Source organism: Molossus molossus, unplaced genomic scaffold (assembly GCF_014108415.1).
Source record: "Molossus molossus isolate mMolMol1 unplaced genomic scaffold, mMolMol1.p scaffold_m16_p_7, whole genome shotgun sequence".
NCBI classification, from domain to species: Eukaryota; Metazoa; Chordata; class Mammalia; order Chiroptera; family Molossidae; genus Molossus; species Molossus molossus.
In genome coordinates, this window is record NW_023425401.1 from 31,287,779 (window position 1) to 31,306,295 (window position 18,517).

Genomic DNA, 18,517 nt, shown 5'->3' on the forward strand with positions numbered 1-18,517 from the left:
GAGGGGCAAAATTGGAACTTGAACTCTTGACTTATGACGATTTCCACTGCTATTTACCAATATTTTGTTTTCCCCTGAGAAATGGATAGATGCCATCATTGGCATCTAACAGTAGTATCATTTCATCTGAGGCCTTTCATAGACAAGACACAGGGTCTGGAACTTGGCTGCGTGTTAGCGTTACCTGGTGAGATTTCAAACTATTGTTGCTTAGGTCCCACCTCTAGAGATGGGATTTGATTTGATTTGGGGGTTGGGGGACAGACAGTCTGGGCATTGGGATATTTCAAGCTTCTTAGGTGCTTCTAATGTGCAGCCAAGTTTGAGAACCACTGTTGAAAGGGCACTTGCTGTCCTTGTCTAGGGTTAAACTGGGACTTGTTGACTTTTCTGGGCTGTACCCGGGCCAGTAACTCCTGCCTCCCACCCACACACACACATTGTGATCATATCACTGGACCGCTGATGATGCCAAAGGACAAATAGTAAGAAAATAGGATTACAGGGTAGTTTTCCTTCTGAAGCATAACTCTTAAAATGTTTTAGCTCTGACACTAACATTTAGCCCCAGAGATTGAATATCTACTTGACATGGGGGTCTATATGATAAACCACTCTTTCTTTTGGATTTTGGGCATTTGTTTTTTTTTCCCTAACAATTAAATTTTATATTTTATTAAACATAGTCTTTTATAAAATTTTTTATTGATTGATTTTTAGAGAGAAGGAGAGGCAGAAACATCTGTTTGTTTTTCCACTCATTTATGAATTCATTGGTTGATTCCTGGAGATTCCTGATGTGCCCTGACTGGGATCAGGACCTTGGTGTATCGGGACAACACTCTAACCAACTGAGCTACCTGGCCAGGGCTTTTAAATGTAATCCTTCAAAAGAATCATTTAAGGGGATTATTTTGCTATGTTTAAATTCAGGGTCTTGAGGAAAAATTAGCCCTGGAAACCACCTTCTGTTCTTTGTCACTGGTAATTTTGTTCCTGATTCTCTTGCATACCCGAGACGTTGCCAGAGCCTTCGAAGGAGTGGTTGGAAGCACAGATGCGGGTGGAGATGCAGGAGACCAGGGACACTCGTGTATACTGTGCCCTGTGCTCATTCAGCCAGCATCCTGTGGCATCCCTCCCTAGACACCACTATGTAATAAGTTGACTTTAAAAGGTGCTTCTCATTGTGACTTTTATTGGTATTTATGGTATATGAAATTGTCATGCTGTTTGCTTTTATTTTCCTGGCCTTTGGAAACTGACAACAAGATGTCTTAAACCTGCTTTAGTAGTGTTCTTTAAAAAACACGTTAATGTTTATGAATCCCTGTGTGCAATTCTATATCAACATAAACCTATGTAAATAACTCAGGTGGAGAACGCAATTCAAGCTGGGTTTTTGCTGTTGTTTATCCAGGCCACTGGCGCACAGTAGGAGGTGGTATTCAATTTGATGAGGAATAATTACAATAATGCTATTGAGACAAATGCCTCAAATTGACTTTATGGAATACAGACTAATTAACTTTTAGTCTTAAGGGGATGGTAGCAGTAGTAAGTTTGATCACGTTTTCCTTGAAGCAGGTGTCAGTTACGCTGAATTGAGTCGGCTGTACACCGCTCACAGCAGCTTCTGGGCCTCCCTCAAGACGTGGAGAAGCCAGGGTCCAAGATTAGATGACTCAGGGATTACTGATTAGGTTACCGGCTTCAACTTGTAGGGCGTTCACTTGAATTTGACTCCATTCTGGAATGGTAGATGGACCCATCCCACTGCATGGGATGATTTTGACTTTGTAGCCCAAATATATGGGCTCAATTTCCACTAGATGAATATGGTTGTTGTGGATGATTATCCCAGGTTGGGCCTTGCTTCTGTGCCCCACTCCATGCCCAGAGTTAAAGGAATTAAGGGACGTATGATGATAGACTTTATATGAATGCCAATGAAATGCCAGTTTTGATGTCTACCACTGGGTGACCCCACACACACTGCCCCCAATTAAATGATTTCTTCTCATAGATATAAGTGAACTTAATCTCCTCCGTTTTAGGCTCTTGCTTTGTCAAGCATGCACCTGCCTTTCTGCTCCAGGGCAAGGCTCACAAACACAGGCACCAGCTCCCTGGCTGGCGCCAGGGTCACGGAAGCAGACAGTCGGCTGCTTGGGACGTGAAAGAACTGCCATCGTGCGTGCTGCTGCCTGTTACCTGCTGAGGACGAGGTGCAGCCCTAGGAGCAACAGGTGTGGTTTCAGGGAGCCTGAGCAGTGTGTAGAGAGAACACTGCTCCATCCCACTGAGCTTCTAGAAGGTAGTTCAGGCTGGCTCCAGCCAACGGAAGCCTCCCACTCACGTGCGTTCCCTGTGCTTGTGTATGCACATGTTTGTGACTGGAGGGCAGTGCCATTATCTTTGTTATAAGCCACCATGTAGCTGGGAGGACATCACGTGTGATGAGCTGCCCACCCACTGAGATGGTGTTAGTCACAGGCATCCCTCGAGTGTTGAGCTAGTGTGTTGTTTTCTGTGCTTTGGTTATAAAATTCATAAAGTGGTGGATAAATTTGACATTCTTGGAGCTAAACTTCCGTTGTTTATACTTTGCATCTAAATTATAGTGTTGAAGTAAGCAAATCCTCCTTCCTAGAGTCTTGTTCCTAGGGAAGGATTTCAGAAGGAATTGGGGCCACAGCCCTGTCGTTAATACTGTTGCCTTCACTGCTGCTGGGTTTTGTGCCCAGTTCTGCCATCTCCACTCCACGCAGGGGTGATGGTGTGTACGTGTAAGTGTGAATACAGTGTTGTATGTGTATTTTAAAACAACCTATAAACTTTTCCGCATACCTCTCTCGGCTCCTAGAGCAAAGCTCTGATTTTAGGGTGGCTAGTTGCATAATTCATTGTAACGTACTGAAAACAGTGTGCTTAGAAAAGAATTTGGAGACATTTTTCTCTTCTATATCTGCTGGAACTCCTATTCATGAATGGTATTAACATAAAACTCTCTCCCCTGTGTGGAAGTATTTCTTGTGCTGTGATTACTACTCACATGGAACAAACCATCCAATTCAGGAAATGTTTGCTGAGGCCGCATGCTTTGCCCTGAGGTCTTACGCCGAGAGCCAAGAGGTGCAGGGATAACAACTTTCGAGACACTTGTATAAATCTAAAGGTTGTTCCTGTTTTTCTGCCTGATCGTTCCGAAGGAGCAACCACACACCCTACAGGGTTACTCATTCGTGGCAGATTTAAACCTGAAACCAGCATTCAGAGTACGGCCAGAGCAGCCATCCAGAGTACGAACTTAAAGGGCAGGCATGTACCAGCATAAGGTCATCTAGTTAACTCCCCATTTTACAGATGAGGAGACTGAGTCCTTTTACTTTAGAAGCTCTTAGTGGTATTTCACTTTTACTTTAATGTTCATTTCCCTAATGACTAATGATGTCAGGCATCTTTCATGTACTTATTGGCCACTAGTATAGTTGTTTGGAGACATATTTATTCAGCTCCATTACCCGATTTTTTTTTTTTTTTCCTTAATCCTCACCCGAGGACATTTTTCCATTTTTTTTGTACAGATAGAGTGGGAAGGAGAGAGAGGAAGAGAGAGCGAGAGAGAAACATCGATGTGAAAGGGACACATCGAGTGGCTGCCACCCGCACGACCAACCAGGGCCGGGGACAAACTGCAACCGAAGTACGTGCCCTTAGCGGGAACCGAACCCGGGTCTCTCCGGACCGCAGACCGACGCTCTAACCGCTGAGCCAAACCGGCCATGGCCATTACCCGATTTTTTATTGAGTGGACATTGTGGGCAGTGTGAGCACAGAGCGAAAGTCCTCTTAGACTTTTCTGCTAAATTATTCTGTAGAGTCAATGATAAGAGTCATTCTCAAAAGAAAGAGTAATAAGAGCAACAATCTTTACAATCTACAAAGTGCTTTTAAATTTTGTGTTTCTGATAATAGCATTCCCCCAAACCCCGAGCGGTAATTATCATTACACCCTATTATATGCAAAAGAATACATAGACTCTAGGGTAAATTTTTGCATTTATAGGTAATTTTCTGGGGAAATTTCTCATGGCTTTCATTCGGTTCCCAAAAGTGTACCCCGCAAGACTACAGGGAAACTGTTCTAGAGCTTAGCTTCTTCCCTAATAAGGTCACAGACATGTGAGGGATTCAGAAACATGATGCTGTTACCACTGTAGGATGCTGTCTGCAAGGCCCAGGCTATGAAGGGTTAATGTCTGCTCCTGGAAGGGGTGGTGCTTCCGAATGGGGGTGTATAGTTAGGCACTGCTGGACATTTAACGCTGACCCCTACCCATTAATTGCCAGATATGATCATTAAAAAGCCCTTAGTAGGGGTATTCATTACTGTTGTTTCCATTTACTTTTTGATAATGTTTTATAATCATAGGTATATATTTCACACATAATTACTACAATTTAAATATAATCCACGCATAAGAATTTCTAGTGGCTCGTCTCAGAATAGAAAAGTCTAGGATTGCTACCAAATCCAATATACTTGAAAACTATTGCTATTAACTGCCTCTCCTAAAGCATTTTGCAGCTTAGAAGGTGCTCGGACTTGCATTGGCCCTTACAGTCACCCGGCGTGTCAAGCAGTTGCTATTGTTTCTGTGTGAAAGATAGAAAGAAGCTTTGAGAAGTTTTCTAGATTTGTTCACGATGAGACTGGTGGAACTGAAGTTGATTTTAGTTTTCCTAAATCTCTAACAGGGTTTTATCAAATGTTGTATAAAATTGTTCTGAAGTGATTATTTTAAAAAGCAGAGTTCTGGCCCTGGCCAGTTTGGCTCAGTGGTTGGAGCATCGGCCTGTGGACCAGAGAGTCCTGGGTTCGGTTCCCACTAGAGGCATGTACCGGAAAAAAAAAAAAAAAAATAAATAAATAAATAAATAAATAAATTTTAAAAAAGCAGAGTTTTGGGCCTCTGTCCCCAGCAAGGGTCTGCTTTAGGGGGTCTCATAGGGCCTAAGAAACTGCCTTTCAGACAAGCATCCTGAACTGTTATGTTCCAGATGTTCCACACATTGAGAAATACTGGTCTAGACTAGGAAACCCTCACTGTTTAAAGCACAGAACCTAGTCTTCAGGTCTTCCTTCCAAGGTTGATGGGCAGCTCTGAGGGGCAAACGTGATCGGATCTGTTTCGGAAAGATCACTCTGGCTATTGTGTGGAAGTCAAATGGAAAGGGATCTGACCTAGGAGAGGGGGACCAGTTGGTTCCTTCCGATCCAAGGCAGAAACAACTATGGCCTGGGTTGGATGGTAATGGTACTGAGTGAAAGTAAATGGGTTCAGGAGAAGTTAAAGGGATAGACCTGGCCAGACTTGGTGATAGGATGAGGTCAGTAAGGATATGCAGGACCTGTGTTGCTGCCTGGGTTCTAGGCTTGGGCAATGGGAGGAATGAGTTTACTGAGACGGGGGCACAGGAGAAGAGGAGGCGGGAGGCTTGATGAGGGAGGGCTGCACAGGAGGCTTAGCTTGCAGCTGCCTTTCACGTGTATGTTGCTGGATTGTTTCCACCTCCTCTCCTCAGCTCCTTGGAGTTGGGATGATAATATAGGAGCCCCACCTATGGCCCCACACACCTGGGCATTTCCAAAGAGTTCTGTTTCCTGCTTTAGGGAGCCAGGACGTGTCTGCTGTTTCCAGAGGCCATCCTCCTCTTGCTCTCGGACGAGGAATCAGCAGGAAATCAGCAGGGCTTTCACTTGGTGGAGAGGCCAGATTTTGACATTGGGGTTTTATTAGTTAGTCACAAAACAGGATAGCTGACTTGGGAGGGAACGGGCTAGAAATGATCTGTGTTGTCTTCTCAGCAAATTGAGTTTAAGAATGAAGTTACCTGACCCAGTGGAGAGCACTAATTGCAGAGGTGCCGTGAGTGTTCCCCATAACTTGAGTCAGGCCGCCCTTTTGTCAGAAGAGGAGAATGAAACCCAGAGAAGTGAATCATAGTGGGTAGAACTCGGAATAGGACCTGGGAATAAAGCTGGGTCTGGTGTCCCAGGCTGGCTGTTGATATTGGTCAGGACCCTTGACATCAGATCACGTGACCCCCATGACACTCCTGTTGTATGTCAAAGCATATTCGTGCTAATAATGCAACTGGACAAGTTTGGTTCTTTTTTTGGTACGTGCCCCTCGGGGGAACCAAACCCGGGACACTGGTCCACAGGCTGATACTCCAGTCGCTGAGCCAAACCAGCCAGTGCACAAGTTTGTTTGTTTGTTTTTGTTTGTTTGTTTTTATCCTCACCCAAGGACATTTTTCGATATTTTGTTCAGATAGAGTGGGAGGGAGGGAGGGAAGGAGAGAGAGAGAGAGAGAGAGAGAGAGAGAGAAACATCGATGCGAAAGGGACACATCGAGTGGTTGCCATCCACACACCCAACCAGGGCCAGGGACAAACTGCAACCGAGGTACATGCCCTTAGTGGGAACTGAACCCAGGTCTCTCTGGACCGCAGGCCAACACTTCAACCGCTGAGCCAAACTGGCCAGGGCTGGTTTGTTTTTTTTGTTTTGTTTTTTATCCTCACCTGAGGACATTTTCGATATTTTGTTCAGATAGAGTGAGAGGGAGAGAGAGAGAGAAACATTGATGTGAAAGGGACACATCGAGTGGCTGCCACCTGCACGACCCAATCAGGGCCAGGAACAAACTGCAACCGAGGTACATGCCCTTAGTGGGAACCGAACCCGGGTCTCTCCAGACCGCAGGCCAACGCTCTAACCGCTAAGCCAACCGGCCAGGGCAACGGGTTTGGTTCTTTTTGTGAAGTCAGATTTACCCTTATTTTGGCTTATGGATCTTGACCTTTGACCTATCGGCTCAAATCTGTTCTGTGTAACATGGACATGTTTTTCAGGTTCTGAGCCCTAGAGAGTAGAGCCCTGGTGCTGGTGGTTGCCACATGTCCCTCCAGAGTCACTGCTCCTGGTCAGCTGTGGTCTGGACTTCACAGTCACCATCTCTTGTGGTTTGCTGCTATATTGGTCATGGCATCCTGGTGCAAGGCAAAACTTTCAACACAAAAAACTGCATGTCAAAAAAGAAATTGTTCTTCTTGGCCATCACTCAGAACAAAGCATAACCTTCAGCCATGGCAACATCAGACTCTCTAGCTTTGGAAGTGATAGAACATTTTGTGTTAACAAAAAACAATCCCTTGTAGTAGAACTTGCTGAAGCCACAACTGTTTAAACAGGTTAGTGAATGACTAGCAAGGTCCTTGCTTCGGCTTGAGTAACCCGAGCCATTTTTGCCCCCCCCACCTCCGTTGTCCCCCAACTTGCCATCTGTATTAGTTAAAATATCTAGACCATGGATCTGTAGTAGCCAGAGACCTTGATTATATTTGCATTTTTAACATGAGTGCTTTTTATGTTGATTTTAAGTCAGACCATATGGGGCCTGCGAGACAGCTTTGCTACTGTTTCATCAATGCAGCACCATTTTCATCTGAAAATGAAATAATGAGTAAAAGTAGCTAATGTCGTTTGCCCTCAGCTCTTCCACGGGATCAGACTGTGTTTTGTGTCCAAATGGAAGCCGTTGCTAGGTTGGCGATGGGCACGGGCACATCCTGGTCACTTGGAGAATTGGATGCAGGGCATTTCATTCACATTGCATTTTCTCCTCTCAGGGAAAAAGAAATCAGCGTTCATTGTGCGGTTGTGTCCGTGGCGTTAGCCAGCTTGCTGTTTTGTTGAGCAGCCTGTCGTGTGGGCTTTTACGGTAACATCCTGGTAAAAATGAACGCTCCGTCCGGCACCTCCCCAGCTGTTACCCACTGTGAAGTTGAACGTTAAATCAGAAGAGCAAGGAAATTGAGAGGGAAAGCTGTGTTCTGGGTTTCTGCCCAGGTGTGCTCGCCTGCCATGCCACACGCTGCCCCGCTTCTAAAGACCCTTTGAATTAAAGGCCCCACCCAGGGAACTGGGGATGCGATTTCATTGTGAGCCGCCGGCATGGGCTGAATGGCCAGCACAGGAAGATGTTAAGAATGGGAACTACTTGTCTCTCTACCTGTTCCATTGCTAAGTTCCATTTTTACTGTTTAAAAATACGTGGGTCTTTATTTTAACTAGACTTTTTTCTTCAAATTCGCACAGGATAAAGAAAATGAAGTAGGTACTTATATATTAAATAGTGTACAAGTTCTGATACTTGATGTACTATAGAATTTATTTGAAACAGGGCTAACTGTGATACCATATTTTATAGGCACAACTTCTTTATACACTTTTTGTTCCTTGTTTTTGTAAATAATTATACCTGCATTTTCCCCAGAATTCTTCTCCCACCACCCTTAGAAAGGAATTATTTGAATCATATTGTTATTGGTAACTCCCCGCTTTTTAAAAAGTTTTAGATTTTCTTTTAAATTTCAAAACTGTATAAAACATAAAAATGCAAACTAGCCAGGGGTCTTTTTTTGGTGTTCTTGGCTTTATAATATAAATCATCTGGATATCCTGTTTGTTTCGAGGGCCTATTGGTCTGGTTTTTTTGTTCCTGATAAATTGTTCTCAGGCTGAAGCACACACATGCATGTCTGAATAGAGGTGGAGAGAATTTTTGCATTCAAAATATACCCACTTGAAAATTGGAGATTATTAAGGAAATGACAGGCCTGGAACTATTAGAAACATGAATGTTAACCGTAAAGTGGTGTAACCCCTATATAGGTTTATTTCTGTGCAGCTAGCAATTTTGAAGAGTTTGATTTTTTTTTTTTTTTTTTCTCCTTATAGCAGTCTGAATGGGTGTGCTGAAGTAGTTGAAACGGTGGCAATAAAAGCCTCTCCCAGAACAGAGGGAGCAGACACAGTGCACTGGCAGATGTTAAAGGCAAAGCCGGACCTCCTGTCCTGTGCTTGAGCAGAACTGCCTTAGAGAGAGTTGTGCAGGTCCTTGCGTGGGGACCTCCTGGCCTCAGGAGAGGGAGGGCCCTTCTCTTGAGTCCTTGCTGTCTCCAGCAGCAACATTTAGCAAGCACCCCGTTACCTGGCACTCCTGAGCGCTCTGTTTACAGAGCTGAGCCACCGTCCAGCTCGCTGGGTGTTCCACGGTGTCTCAGGCCTGCGATTTTCCTGTCTGTGCTCACTTATTTAGGGATCAGTTCCTTTTTTTGTCATCTGCCTGCTCTTTGTATGTACTGTGGGATGATCTCATCTATTTCTACAACTGTTCCTTTTTTTCTTCTGGTTTTGGTAGGCCTGCCCCTGAACGGAGCAGGCAGTCTGTGTAGGTTACTGAGGCTGTGGCTTCAGCAGGGCCAGACCGCCCGGGTGCTGTATCCAGTTTCCTCCTTAGCATCATGTGACCCTCAGCTGTTCTTTACCTCATTTTTCCATCTGCAGAATGGAGGTGATGGTAGGGCCACCTTATAAGGATTGTCGGGAGGATTCAAAGAGATGAAGTAGGAAAGTACAACAGTCCCAGGAACGTAGCAACACTTACTAACAGTACATGGTAGCCTTTTGGTTTTCTCTCCCAAATCCTGTTATCTGCATCTCCCAGATTTACATTTCTACCTACACCTCTAGCTTTCTTTTGTTGGTAGCTTAATTTGTGTTTATAACTTAAACTCATCTAACTCCAGGTTTCTCATCATAGTCAACCTCCTCATCGCTTTCCCCTCAAGTATTTTCCTTTGTTGGAAATCCTTCTACCTCCGCATCATCCACAGGAAGAATGCTTTGAGATATATCTTGCTCCATTTTCATATAAGTCATCACCAAAACTTTTCTTGAAATCCCTTTTCCAGTTATCTGTCCAGATCTACTGATGATTCTCTTACTACAATTTTACTCAAGGCAGTTGAAGTCGATAGTTAAAACATCTCAGTTTTGGAATCCAAAAAAAACCTCGTCAGCTCTGTCAATTCCTGGCTGTGTGACTTTGGAGTAGTTACTGACCCTCCCTGAACTTCAGGTGTCTTCTCTGTCAGATAGATAATATTATTACTTTGAAGAATTATTACGAGGCTAAATGAAATACCGTCTTTGAAGGTCTTGGCATAGCCTCTGGCCTGTAGGAAATGTTTAAACACCCAGCTGTTTCTGCTCTTCCCACCCTGTCTGCTCTTCATCTCTGGCTCTGTGGCTGGTGCAGAATGACTCAGCAGAACTGCTGTTTCTTACTCATGACTTTGGGGTTTTGTTGAAGGACTCGAAGAACTTATCTTAGAAAGGACTTGAGAGGTTTTTGAACCATTCCCCTCTACAAAAATCAAAGCTACCATTTATTAAGTGCCTGCCACACATGACATCTAGTTTTCACAGCCCCGGGTGGTAGGTGTTGCCGGGGCTCCGAGGTGCGAACACGCTGTCCTGCGCCCTGCCAGCTGGGAGTGCCCCAACTGATGTCTGCGCTCTGCCCGCTCCTGCGCAAACGTCAGACTTTGTCTTCATACGTACTACGTCCGTAAAACCCTGTATTAACATCAGTAAAATAAAATAGACATATGTTCCTTAGCTGAACAGATGCTTCCAGACTGGGAGGGACCCTGCTACTTTACAAGGTAGCCAGTCCAGTTTATTGCTGAATGTTAAATACAGGTTAAATACTATTGTGTTTTGTGCTGAAACCCGATCCCCATATTTTCTCTCCATTGATTTATTTTTAAGAAATACAGAGAGCCAGCCTAGCATGTTTTTTTACCTGAGAGTCCTTTAACCTTGCAGTATTTGAATGCTCCCCCTCCCCCACATGGATGATGAGTTTATCCGTTCTGGTTCCCTTCGTTTCGGAAATGAACATTGTCTTATGTGCACTCTGTGCCATGCATAGCAAATGTTCTCTGTCTCAGCTGGTTTCCTCTGGGTTCCGGTCTGGAAACCATCAGGGTCTCAGGATTTCTAGAGTGCCTATATGTTAGCTCCCAGAGGCCTCCTTATTTGTCTTTCTCCTCCTCAGTCACTAGGGATTGTGAGAAAGTGAGTCAACAGTGCACAAGGCCAGGAGAAGCCTTTTCGGCTCGATTTCTATCCTCCATGGTCTGTGCTGCTGTTGGGGAGCAATCCTGGCGCTCTGAGCTCACGGAAGACTTTTGCCTTCATGAAAAAATTTCAGGGATTGTATCGTTTTCTCATGAAAATAGGCAAAAGAAGAATCTAGAGCATCAAGAATCATTTAAAAGGAAACTGAGCCTGGCCAGTATGGCTCAGTGGTTGAGCATCGACCCATGCACCAAGAGGTCACCGGTTCGATTCCCAGTCAGGGCACGTGCCCAGGTTTCGGGATCAATCCCTAGTGGCGGGTGTGCAGGAGGTGGCGGATGGATGATTCTCTTTCATAGATGTTTCTGTCTCTCTCTCCCTCTCTCTTCCCCTCTCTCTAAAATAATAAAGAAATAAATCATACAAAAAATAAAAGGAAATTGTATTTTATCCCTTCATAGCTATTAAGATTCCGAAGTGTTAACTCTGTAATGAAATTCCTGACAGTAGCATTATCTGGGCTCCCCGTGAAGTCTGAGGAGCGTCACGAGTGGGCAGAACTGCCTGGGTCTGAGTTCTAGCTGTGCTGCTTCCTGTCAGTGCGACCTCGTCTTCCCCAGCCGCTGCCGTGAGGCTACCAGTGGCCCAGCACCCACCTCCCAGGGCTGCTGTGCGCCCCGAAGGAGTGTGTTGCTGTAAAGTGCTTCAGAACGGTGTCTGGCACATAATAGGTACTCACTAAATGCTCTGAGGGTTGTTGTAGTGATCAAGATAATAGTTTTATTTCTTCATCCAGGAGAAGAAACAGTCACGACATAAATAGATGTCCTTCCGAAGGCAACCCACATCTGCAGTCAGCTGCTTTTCAGGCTGGGGAAACACTTAACTAAATGTTTTCACTCTAGTCCACTGTTTAGAGACCTGCGTGGCTCTGGATTCTTGTTTTCCGTGGAATTTATAATATCCCCAGTCTGTAAGAGCTGTCAGAAACGTGTGCTGACGTGGTTCATTAGGGGTAAAGGTGCTTTCTTGTTCCGTGATCGGTGATCCCTGCGAGTAAACGTTTACTCATGGAAATTCAGGCACAGTGACACCATCCTCATTACGGATGCTCTCCGGGTCCTGCAGTGTGAGCACCAGCCCCACGGTGGTGTCTGCTTCCCATCTGACAGCCGGACCGGTGGGTCTTAGTGTTCCCGCGTCCTGCTTTCTGAGAGATGGGGTGGCCCAGGAAAGTGATGTTGTTTTTGGTATAATGGTCTAAGCATCCTCAAGACTCTGTTTGAGTTATAAACTGGAGGAAATGGTAAATAACCAAACACACCTTCTACTTTTGTTGAGAGTAATCTTGGCTTAGGATAGCTTTAGCAGTGGGTCTTGCAATTCAAAGGATTTTGTGTTCATTTACTTTCAATTGAATACATACTGTGGTCATTCTTCACCACAGGCTATTTAACAGTTGGTATCTTCCTCTTACATTGGAGGCAGTTGTACAGAGAACTCCTATTTGTTCCATGGATTATGACTTATTTATTCAATTGGTTTGATATTTATATTATGCTTTTATGTATTCTGTGGTTTATTGAGTGCCTACTATATCTAAAGCATCCTGCCTATACCATACGTGGGATGAACAACATGTAGTCTCGTTTCCTGGACAGGTAGGGAGAAAGACACGAGTGGAGGATGGGAAAGGAAAGTCTTATCATTGAAGTTCAAGCAGGGAGCCAAGTGTTTTCAGTTAGAAGGCCTAATTGTATTTACCTAAGACGGCATTTGAACTGGGCCTGTAAGAAGCAGTAGGATTTCAGGAGCTAGAGAGAAAAATGCTCCAGTCAGCACTGGGTGGAGGGAGAATGTGGGCAAAAGACCTGCATTGTGGAAGGTCCGGCAGGCTGGGCTCGGCATGCTGGAGACAGGGCCAGCAGGCTGGGCTCGGCATGCTGGAGACAGGGCCGGCAGGCTGGGCACGGCAGGCTGGGCACGGCATGCTGGAGACAGGGCCGGCAGGCTGGGCTCGGCATGCTGGAGACAGGGCCGGCAGGCTGGGCACGGCATGCTGGGCACGGCATGCTGGAGACAGGGCCGGCAGGCTGGGCTCGGCATGCTGGAGACAGGGCCGGCGGGCTGGGCTCGGCATGCTGGAGACAGGGCCGGCAGGCTGGGCACAGCATGTTGGAGACAAGGCCGACGGGCTGGGCTCAGCATGCTGGAGACAGGGCCGACGGGCTGGGCTCGGCATACTGGGCACGGCATGCTGGAGACAGGGCCGGCAGGCTGGGCACGGCATGCTGGAGACAGGGCCGGCAGGCTGGGCTCGGCATGCTGGAGACAGGGCCGGCAGGCTGGGCTCGGCATGCTGGAGACAGGGCAGAGGAGCTACTTGGAGGATTCTGGATGCTGTGTTTCAGAGATGGGGCTTCATGATGAAAGGCTGTTGAAGGTTTCTGCGGAGGGGATGGAGGTCAGATCTGAGATTCTAAAAGGCAGCCGTTGATGTGTGCAAGACGGACTGCAGAGGTCAGACAGAGGTGCCAGCTGACAGTTGGCCCGTGGTGGTAATTCGGACATGGTCTGAGGAGGGCGGGAAACAGTGGCATCAGGAGTGAAAAGGAAAAGATACATTTGAGTGAACTTTCAAAGGTTCAAGTAACATAATTTGGTAACTGGTTTACTCTGGGGGAAAGGAAGCTTGAAGAATGAAAACTGACAGATTTCTAGGTTGGGTGACCAGAAAAACAACATGCCAATAATTAAGCTTTGAACACAGGAGAGGGACCAGGTTTGAGGGCTGGGTGCGGGACATATAATAGTGGGTTTAGGGATGTGTAATTTTATGGCTTTTATAAGATATACACTTGGGTATATTCTCCAAGCAGTTAGAAATTCTGGTCCAGCAGACAGGAGTGAGAGATTTGGATCTGGGACTCAAGCCTTCTAAGAAATCTTTGAGGCCTTGGAAGAGATGTCTAAGGCTCTTCAAGTCACTCCTTAAATGAGAGGCATTCGTCAATCCTCTGTCATTAGGTTTTTCACTGAGGACAGAAGACGGTGGCTGACATCTGCCTCTCATCTAAGGAGTGGAGAGAAGCAGCACTGGAGAGATTACGGTCTTAGAAGAGAGTTTCAGCAGGGACAGGCTGAATCAGAACCGCAGATGTTGCCCTGGAGTGTCATCCCATACACCAGAAGGCGGCAGGTTCGATTCCCAGTCAGGGCACATACCCAGGCTGCGGGTTCGATTCCTGGTTGGAGCACGTATGGGAGGCAGCCTCTCTCTCTCTCCCCCCCCTCAAATAAATAAAAACATATCTTTGGGTGAGGATTAAAACAAACAAACAAACATCAGCAGATGCTGTAGCTGAGAAGAGGCTTTTGAATAACATAAAGAACTCTGATTCTTACCATAGTATTGTCTTATTAAATTTTTTACTGTGGACATTATCAAACTACAAAAAAAAAGTGGAGAGAACATTGTAATGACCCGCAATCTTCCCAGTGTCCAGCTTCAGTTACTGTCAGCTTTGTAACAGTCTTCCTTCATTCCCCACCTTTCCGGGGACGAGAGGGGATACTGAAAGCGTGATCAGACACAAGCCATTTCGGCCACGCTTTAGTTTGCCACTACTTCCTAAGGACACTTAGTTCGTTTTTTTATATAAGTCATTATCTCACCAAAGTTAAAAAATAACTCACCAATGTCATCTAATAAAACTTCAGTTAAATAACTTGACGTCCTTGAGTGTCGCATGAGTGATGCTTTGTACTTCCATGGATGAGCTCACACTGTGGGCCTGTCTGGGAAACGGGCAGATGGTAAAGCGCTCCGCGTGAAAAGGATGCCTCCCCGTGGCGTACCCTGGCTTTGACGGCAGGCGATGTTTTGTTTTGTGTATACCCTTCTCCCCTGGAAATAGCAACTGAAATCTAAGATTGGGCTTCCTGTTTTTAAATCATATGAATTAAAACGTATAGCCAATGATACTGCTCCAGTTTGCTACCTCTGACCCACATACCATCTGATTCCTAATTCTAGAGCAGTTTTCTCAGTTGGGACACATGACCCTCTTTGGAGACATTTTTGTTTGCCGTGGCTTGGGGGAAAGGGGCTACTGGTATCTGGTAGAAGAGAGAGGGTAGGGATGCACAGGAGAGCCCCCCCCCCCCCATAAAAAAAGGCTTAATCTGCCCAAATTACCAAGAGTGTCAAGGCTAAGAAACCCGTTCGAGGAACTGTACATCCCAGGGGAGAACCACCCTTTCCAGGCGTCTCATCATGGCTCGAATGCCTGGTCACCACTAAGAATGTTTCTCTCTTTGGAGAGAGGGCATGTTTTGCAGCTGTTTTTCCTTCAATCATCTGCATCACCCAAGCTGGGCTCGGTGCGATCTTTGAACCCACCAAACTTTATTCCACTTTCTATTAGCGTGATGTCCTGGGACTCTAGCAGAGCACAGAAGTCATTTGGTGTCTCTGGGTGGGACTGTTAAGGCGGAATGTACTTCCAAGACACATTCACTGGGCTGTCCAAAGTTCTGTCTTTAGAAGAAGACAGTAGCTTGGCGGGGGGTGGGGGAGTTGGGGGTGGGGTACAGGGGTGCTATTTAACAATATCTGTATTTTTTTTCTTAATTTATTTTTGTTACAGATGTTCCCCCCCCCCCACTGATTCCCCCCTCCCCCTCTCTCCCCACCCTTTCCCCAGCTTTGTTGTCCATGTCCATTGTTTATGCATACATGCATATAAGTTCTGTGGTTTATCTCCCCACCACCACCCCTGTTCTGGGGATTGTCAGTCTGAACCCCACTTCCATGTCTCTGGGACTACCCCATTCCTCAGACTGTTACGTTCATTATATTCCACAAATAAGTGAGATCATATGAAACTTGTCTTTCTCTGTTTGGCTTGTTTCGCTTAGGATAATACTTCCCAGGTCCTTCCATGTTGTCTCAAAGGATAAGAGAGCTTTCTTTTTTACAGCTGCATAGTACTCCATTGTCTGTATGTATCACTGCTTTTTTATCCATTCGTCTACTGATGGACATTTGGGCTGTTTCCAGATCTTAGCTATTGTAAATAGTGCTGCTACGAACATGGGGGTACATATATTCTTTCTGATTGGTGTTTCAGGCTTCTTAGGGTATATTCCTAGAAGAGGGATCACTGGGTCAAATGGAAGTTCAATTTTTAATTTTTTGAGGTAACACCATAGTGTTTTCCATAGTGGCTGCACCAGTCTGCATTCCCACCAGCAGTGTACTAGAGTCCCCTTTTCTCCACACCCTCGCCAATACTTGTTTGCTGATTTGTTGATGGCGACCATTCTGACAGGTGTGAGGTGATACCTCATTGTTGTTTTAATTTGCATCTCTCTGATGATTAGTGATGTTGAGCATTTCTTCATGTCTCTTAGTCATTTGTACGTCCTGTTTGGAGAGGTGTCTATTCAGCTCCTCTGCCCATTTTTTAATTGGGTTCTTTGTCTTCCTTTTGTTGAGTTCTATGAGCACTCTCTATATATTAGAAATTAACTTCTTATCTGATATATCATTGGCAGTTATGCTCTCCATAAAGTGGGTTGCCTTCTCATTTTGATGATGGTATCTTTTGCTGTGCAGAAGCTTTTGAGTTTGATGTAGTCCCATGTGTTCATTTTCTCCTTTGTTTCTATTGCCTTAGGTGATGTATCAGTGAAAATTCTGCTCCATATGACGTCTGAAATTTTGTTTCCTACAGTTTCTTCTAGGATTTTTATGGATTCATGAGTCACATTTAAGTCTTTTATCCATTTTGAGTTTATTCTTGTGTGTGGTGTAAGTTGATGGTCTAGTTTCATTTTTTTGCATGTAGCTGTCCAATTTTTCCAACACCATTTATTAAAGAGGCTGTCTTTACTTCACTTGCCTCCTTTGTCAAATCTTAATTGAGTAATCTGTATTTCTTCACCCTGATTTGAAGTTGAGCAGTCATTTACAGCGATTGAGAAACATAAATTATTTTCTCTTCTTTATTTGTAGGAAATACAGCTGGAGCACGCAAAGCAAGCCTTTGTGCAAAGGGACAATGCCAGGACCGGGAAAGTCACAGCCATTGACTTCCGAGACATCATGGTCACCATCCGCCCCCACGTCCTGACACCTTTTGTAGAAGAATGTCTAGTAGCTGTAAGTTGTAACTTGCCTTAATGAAGTAGTTTATTGTACCTGGCATGATCTCAGTAAATCGGGGATTATAAGAACAACTCTTACATACTATGTAGAGGTTTTTCTGTTTAAAACATTTTCTTAATGTGATCACATATATTACTAAAGTTAAAGACAGGGTATGTTTTGGCTAGTTTTAGTGGGTAACTTAATTTGTTACCTGGACAATATGGAATATCTTAAAGAAAATGTATTAACTCTTTGTTTTTAAAGGAAAAACAGATTTATGATCACATATTAATTTTGCTTTATATTTTGAGGTGTGTCAAATGCTAGTCTTTGCTTTTATCTATTCTCCAAAGCAAAAAAAAACAAAACACCATTTTTTAATTGTGTGCGTAGATATATTTAAGAGGCCCAGAGAACACAAACTCCACATCTTATATTTCCCTGTTCATTCAACACGCGTGTGCGAGGGGACAGTGGTGCATGTGACAGGCGGGGCCCTGCTGTCCTGTGTCACGTTCCCATCCTGGTGGATATCCAGCCACTCTCCTTATTCACCTCCTGGCTCCTGAGGGGGTCCTGGAACATTCTGTGGGATGGTTCCCAAGCCTTGGTCATGGAGCATGAGAAGCACCGTGGTTAATTATAAAAAATATGGAGTTTAAGGTTCTTCCCAGATCATCTACCGATTCACCATCTACAGGTGGTGAAGCCCTAGAATCTAATTCTAAAGCTTCCTAGATAAGTCTGATGATCGCTTAGATATGCGAATCCTTACACAATGCTAACTGTTCTTCTGTCCATCCCAGGGAGAAGATTTTTTGCGTGTTTTCACCATCATCTGGGATTCTCACAGTGTTGACCATAGTCAGGAGCTTAGGCTAGCGTTTCTTTTTTCCTTTTCCTTTTTCCCCTGGTGCCTCCCTTTGGAAATGTGGCATTGTGAAAAGGCCTTTTTCACTCGGGCGCTCTGTTAATCTAGCTCCTTCTCTTGCCCCCTCCCCTTCCCTGCTCCGTTCTAAACTCCGTGTCAGCTATTCTAAATGGTTACCAAGTGAAGATTTATGTGGTTGTTACCTTATAAAGAAGTGCTTTCCTAATAAAAATATTTTGCCTTGTTAGGGAAGGATAGAATTTGAAACCCCCAAACTGAAGTTCCATTCATAATGGACATGCTGTCTGCTCCCCTTGTCCCCTGTGAAGAAATATGGTTTCTTACAAATTTTGACTATCAGAATTCTGACCACTCTCACCCCCATCAAAGCATATGACATCTCATAATTTTACCGTAATACGCTTGTTTGCTAGAAATCCTACCTCTGTAGAGTCTGTATATAAATGATTATTTATTACTAGTTCATAA

The 18,517-nt window shown here is 44.8% G+C and overlaps 1 protein-coding gene across 2 annotated transcripts in view; it reads left to right on the plus strand.

The window, feature by feature from the left end:
• Positions 1–18,517, plus strand: part of SLC25A13 (solute carrier family 25 member 13) — a 188,821-nt gene that overhangs the window by 88,287 nt on the left and 82,017 nt on the right. For both annotated transcript variants that reach the window (XM_036247320.1, XM_036247321.1), the window contains exon 6: positions 17,023–17,169. In XM_036247320.1, the coding sequence (XP_036103213.1) occupies positions 17,023–17,169 (147 nt within the window). The remainder of the gene's footprint in view (positions 1–17,022; positions 17,170–18,517) is intronic.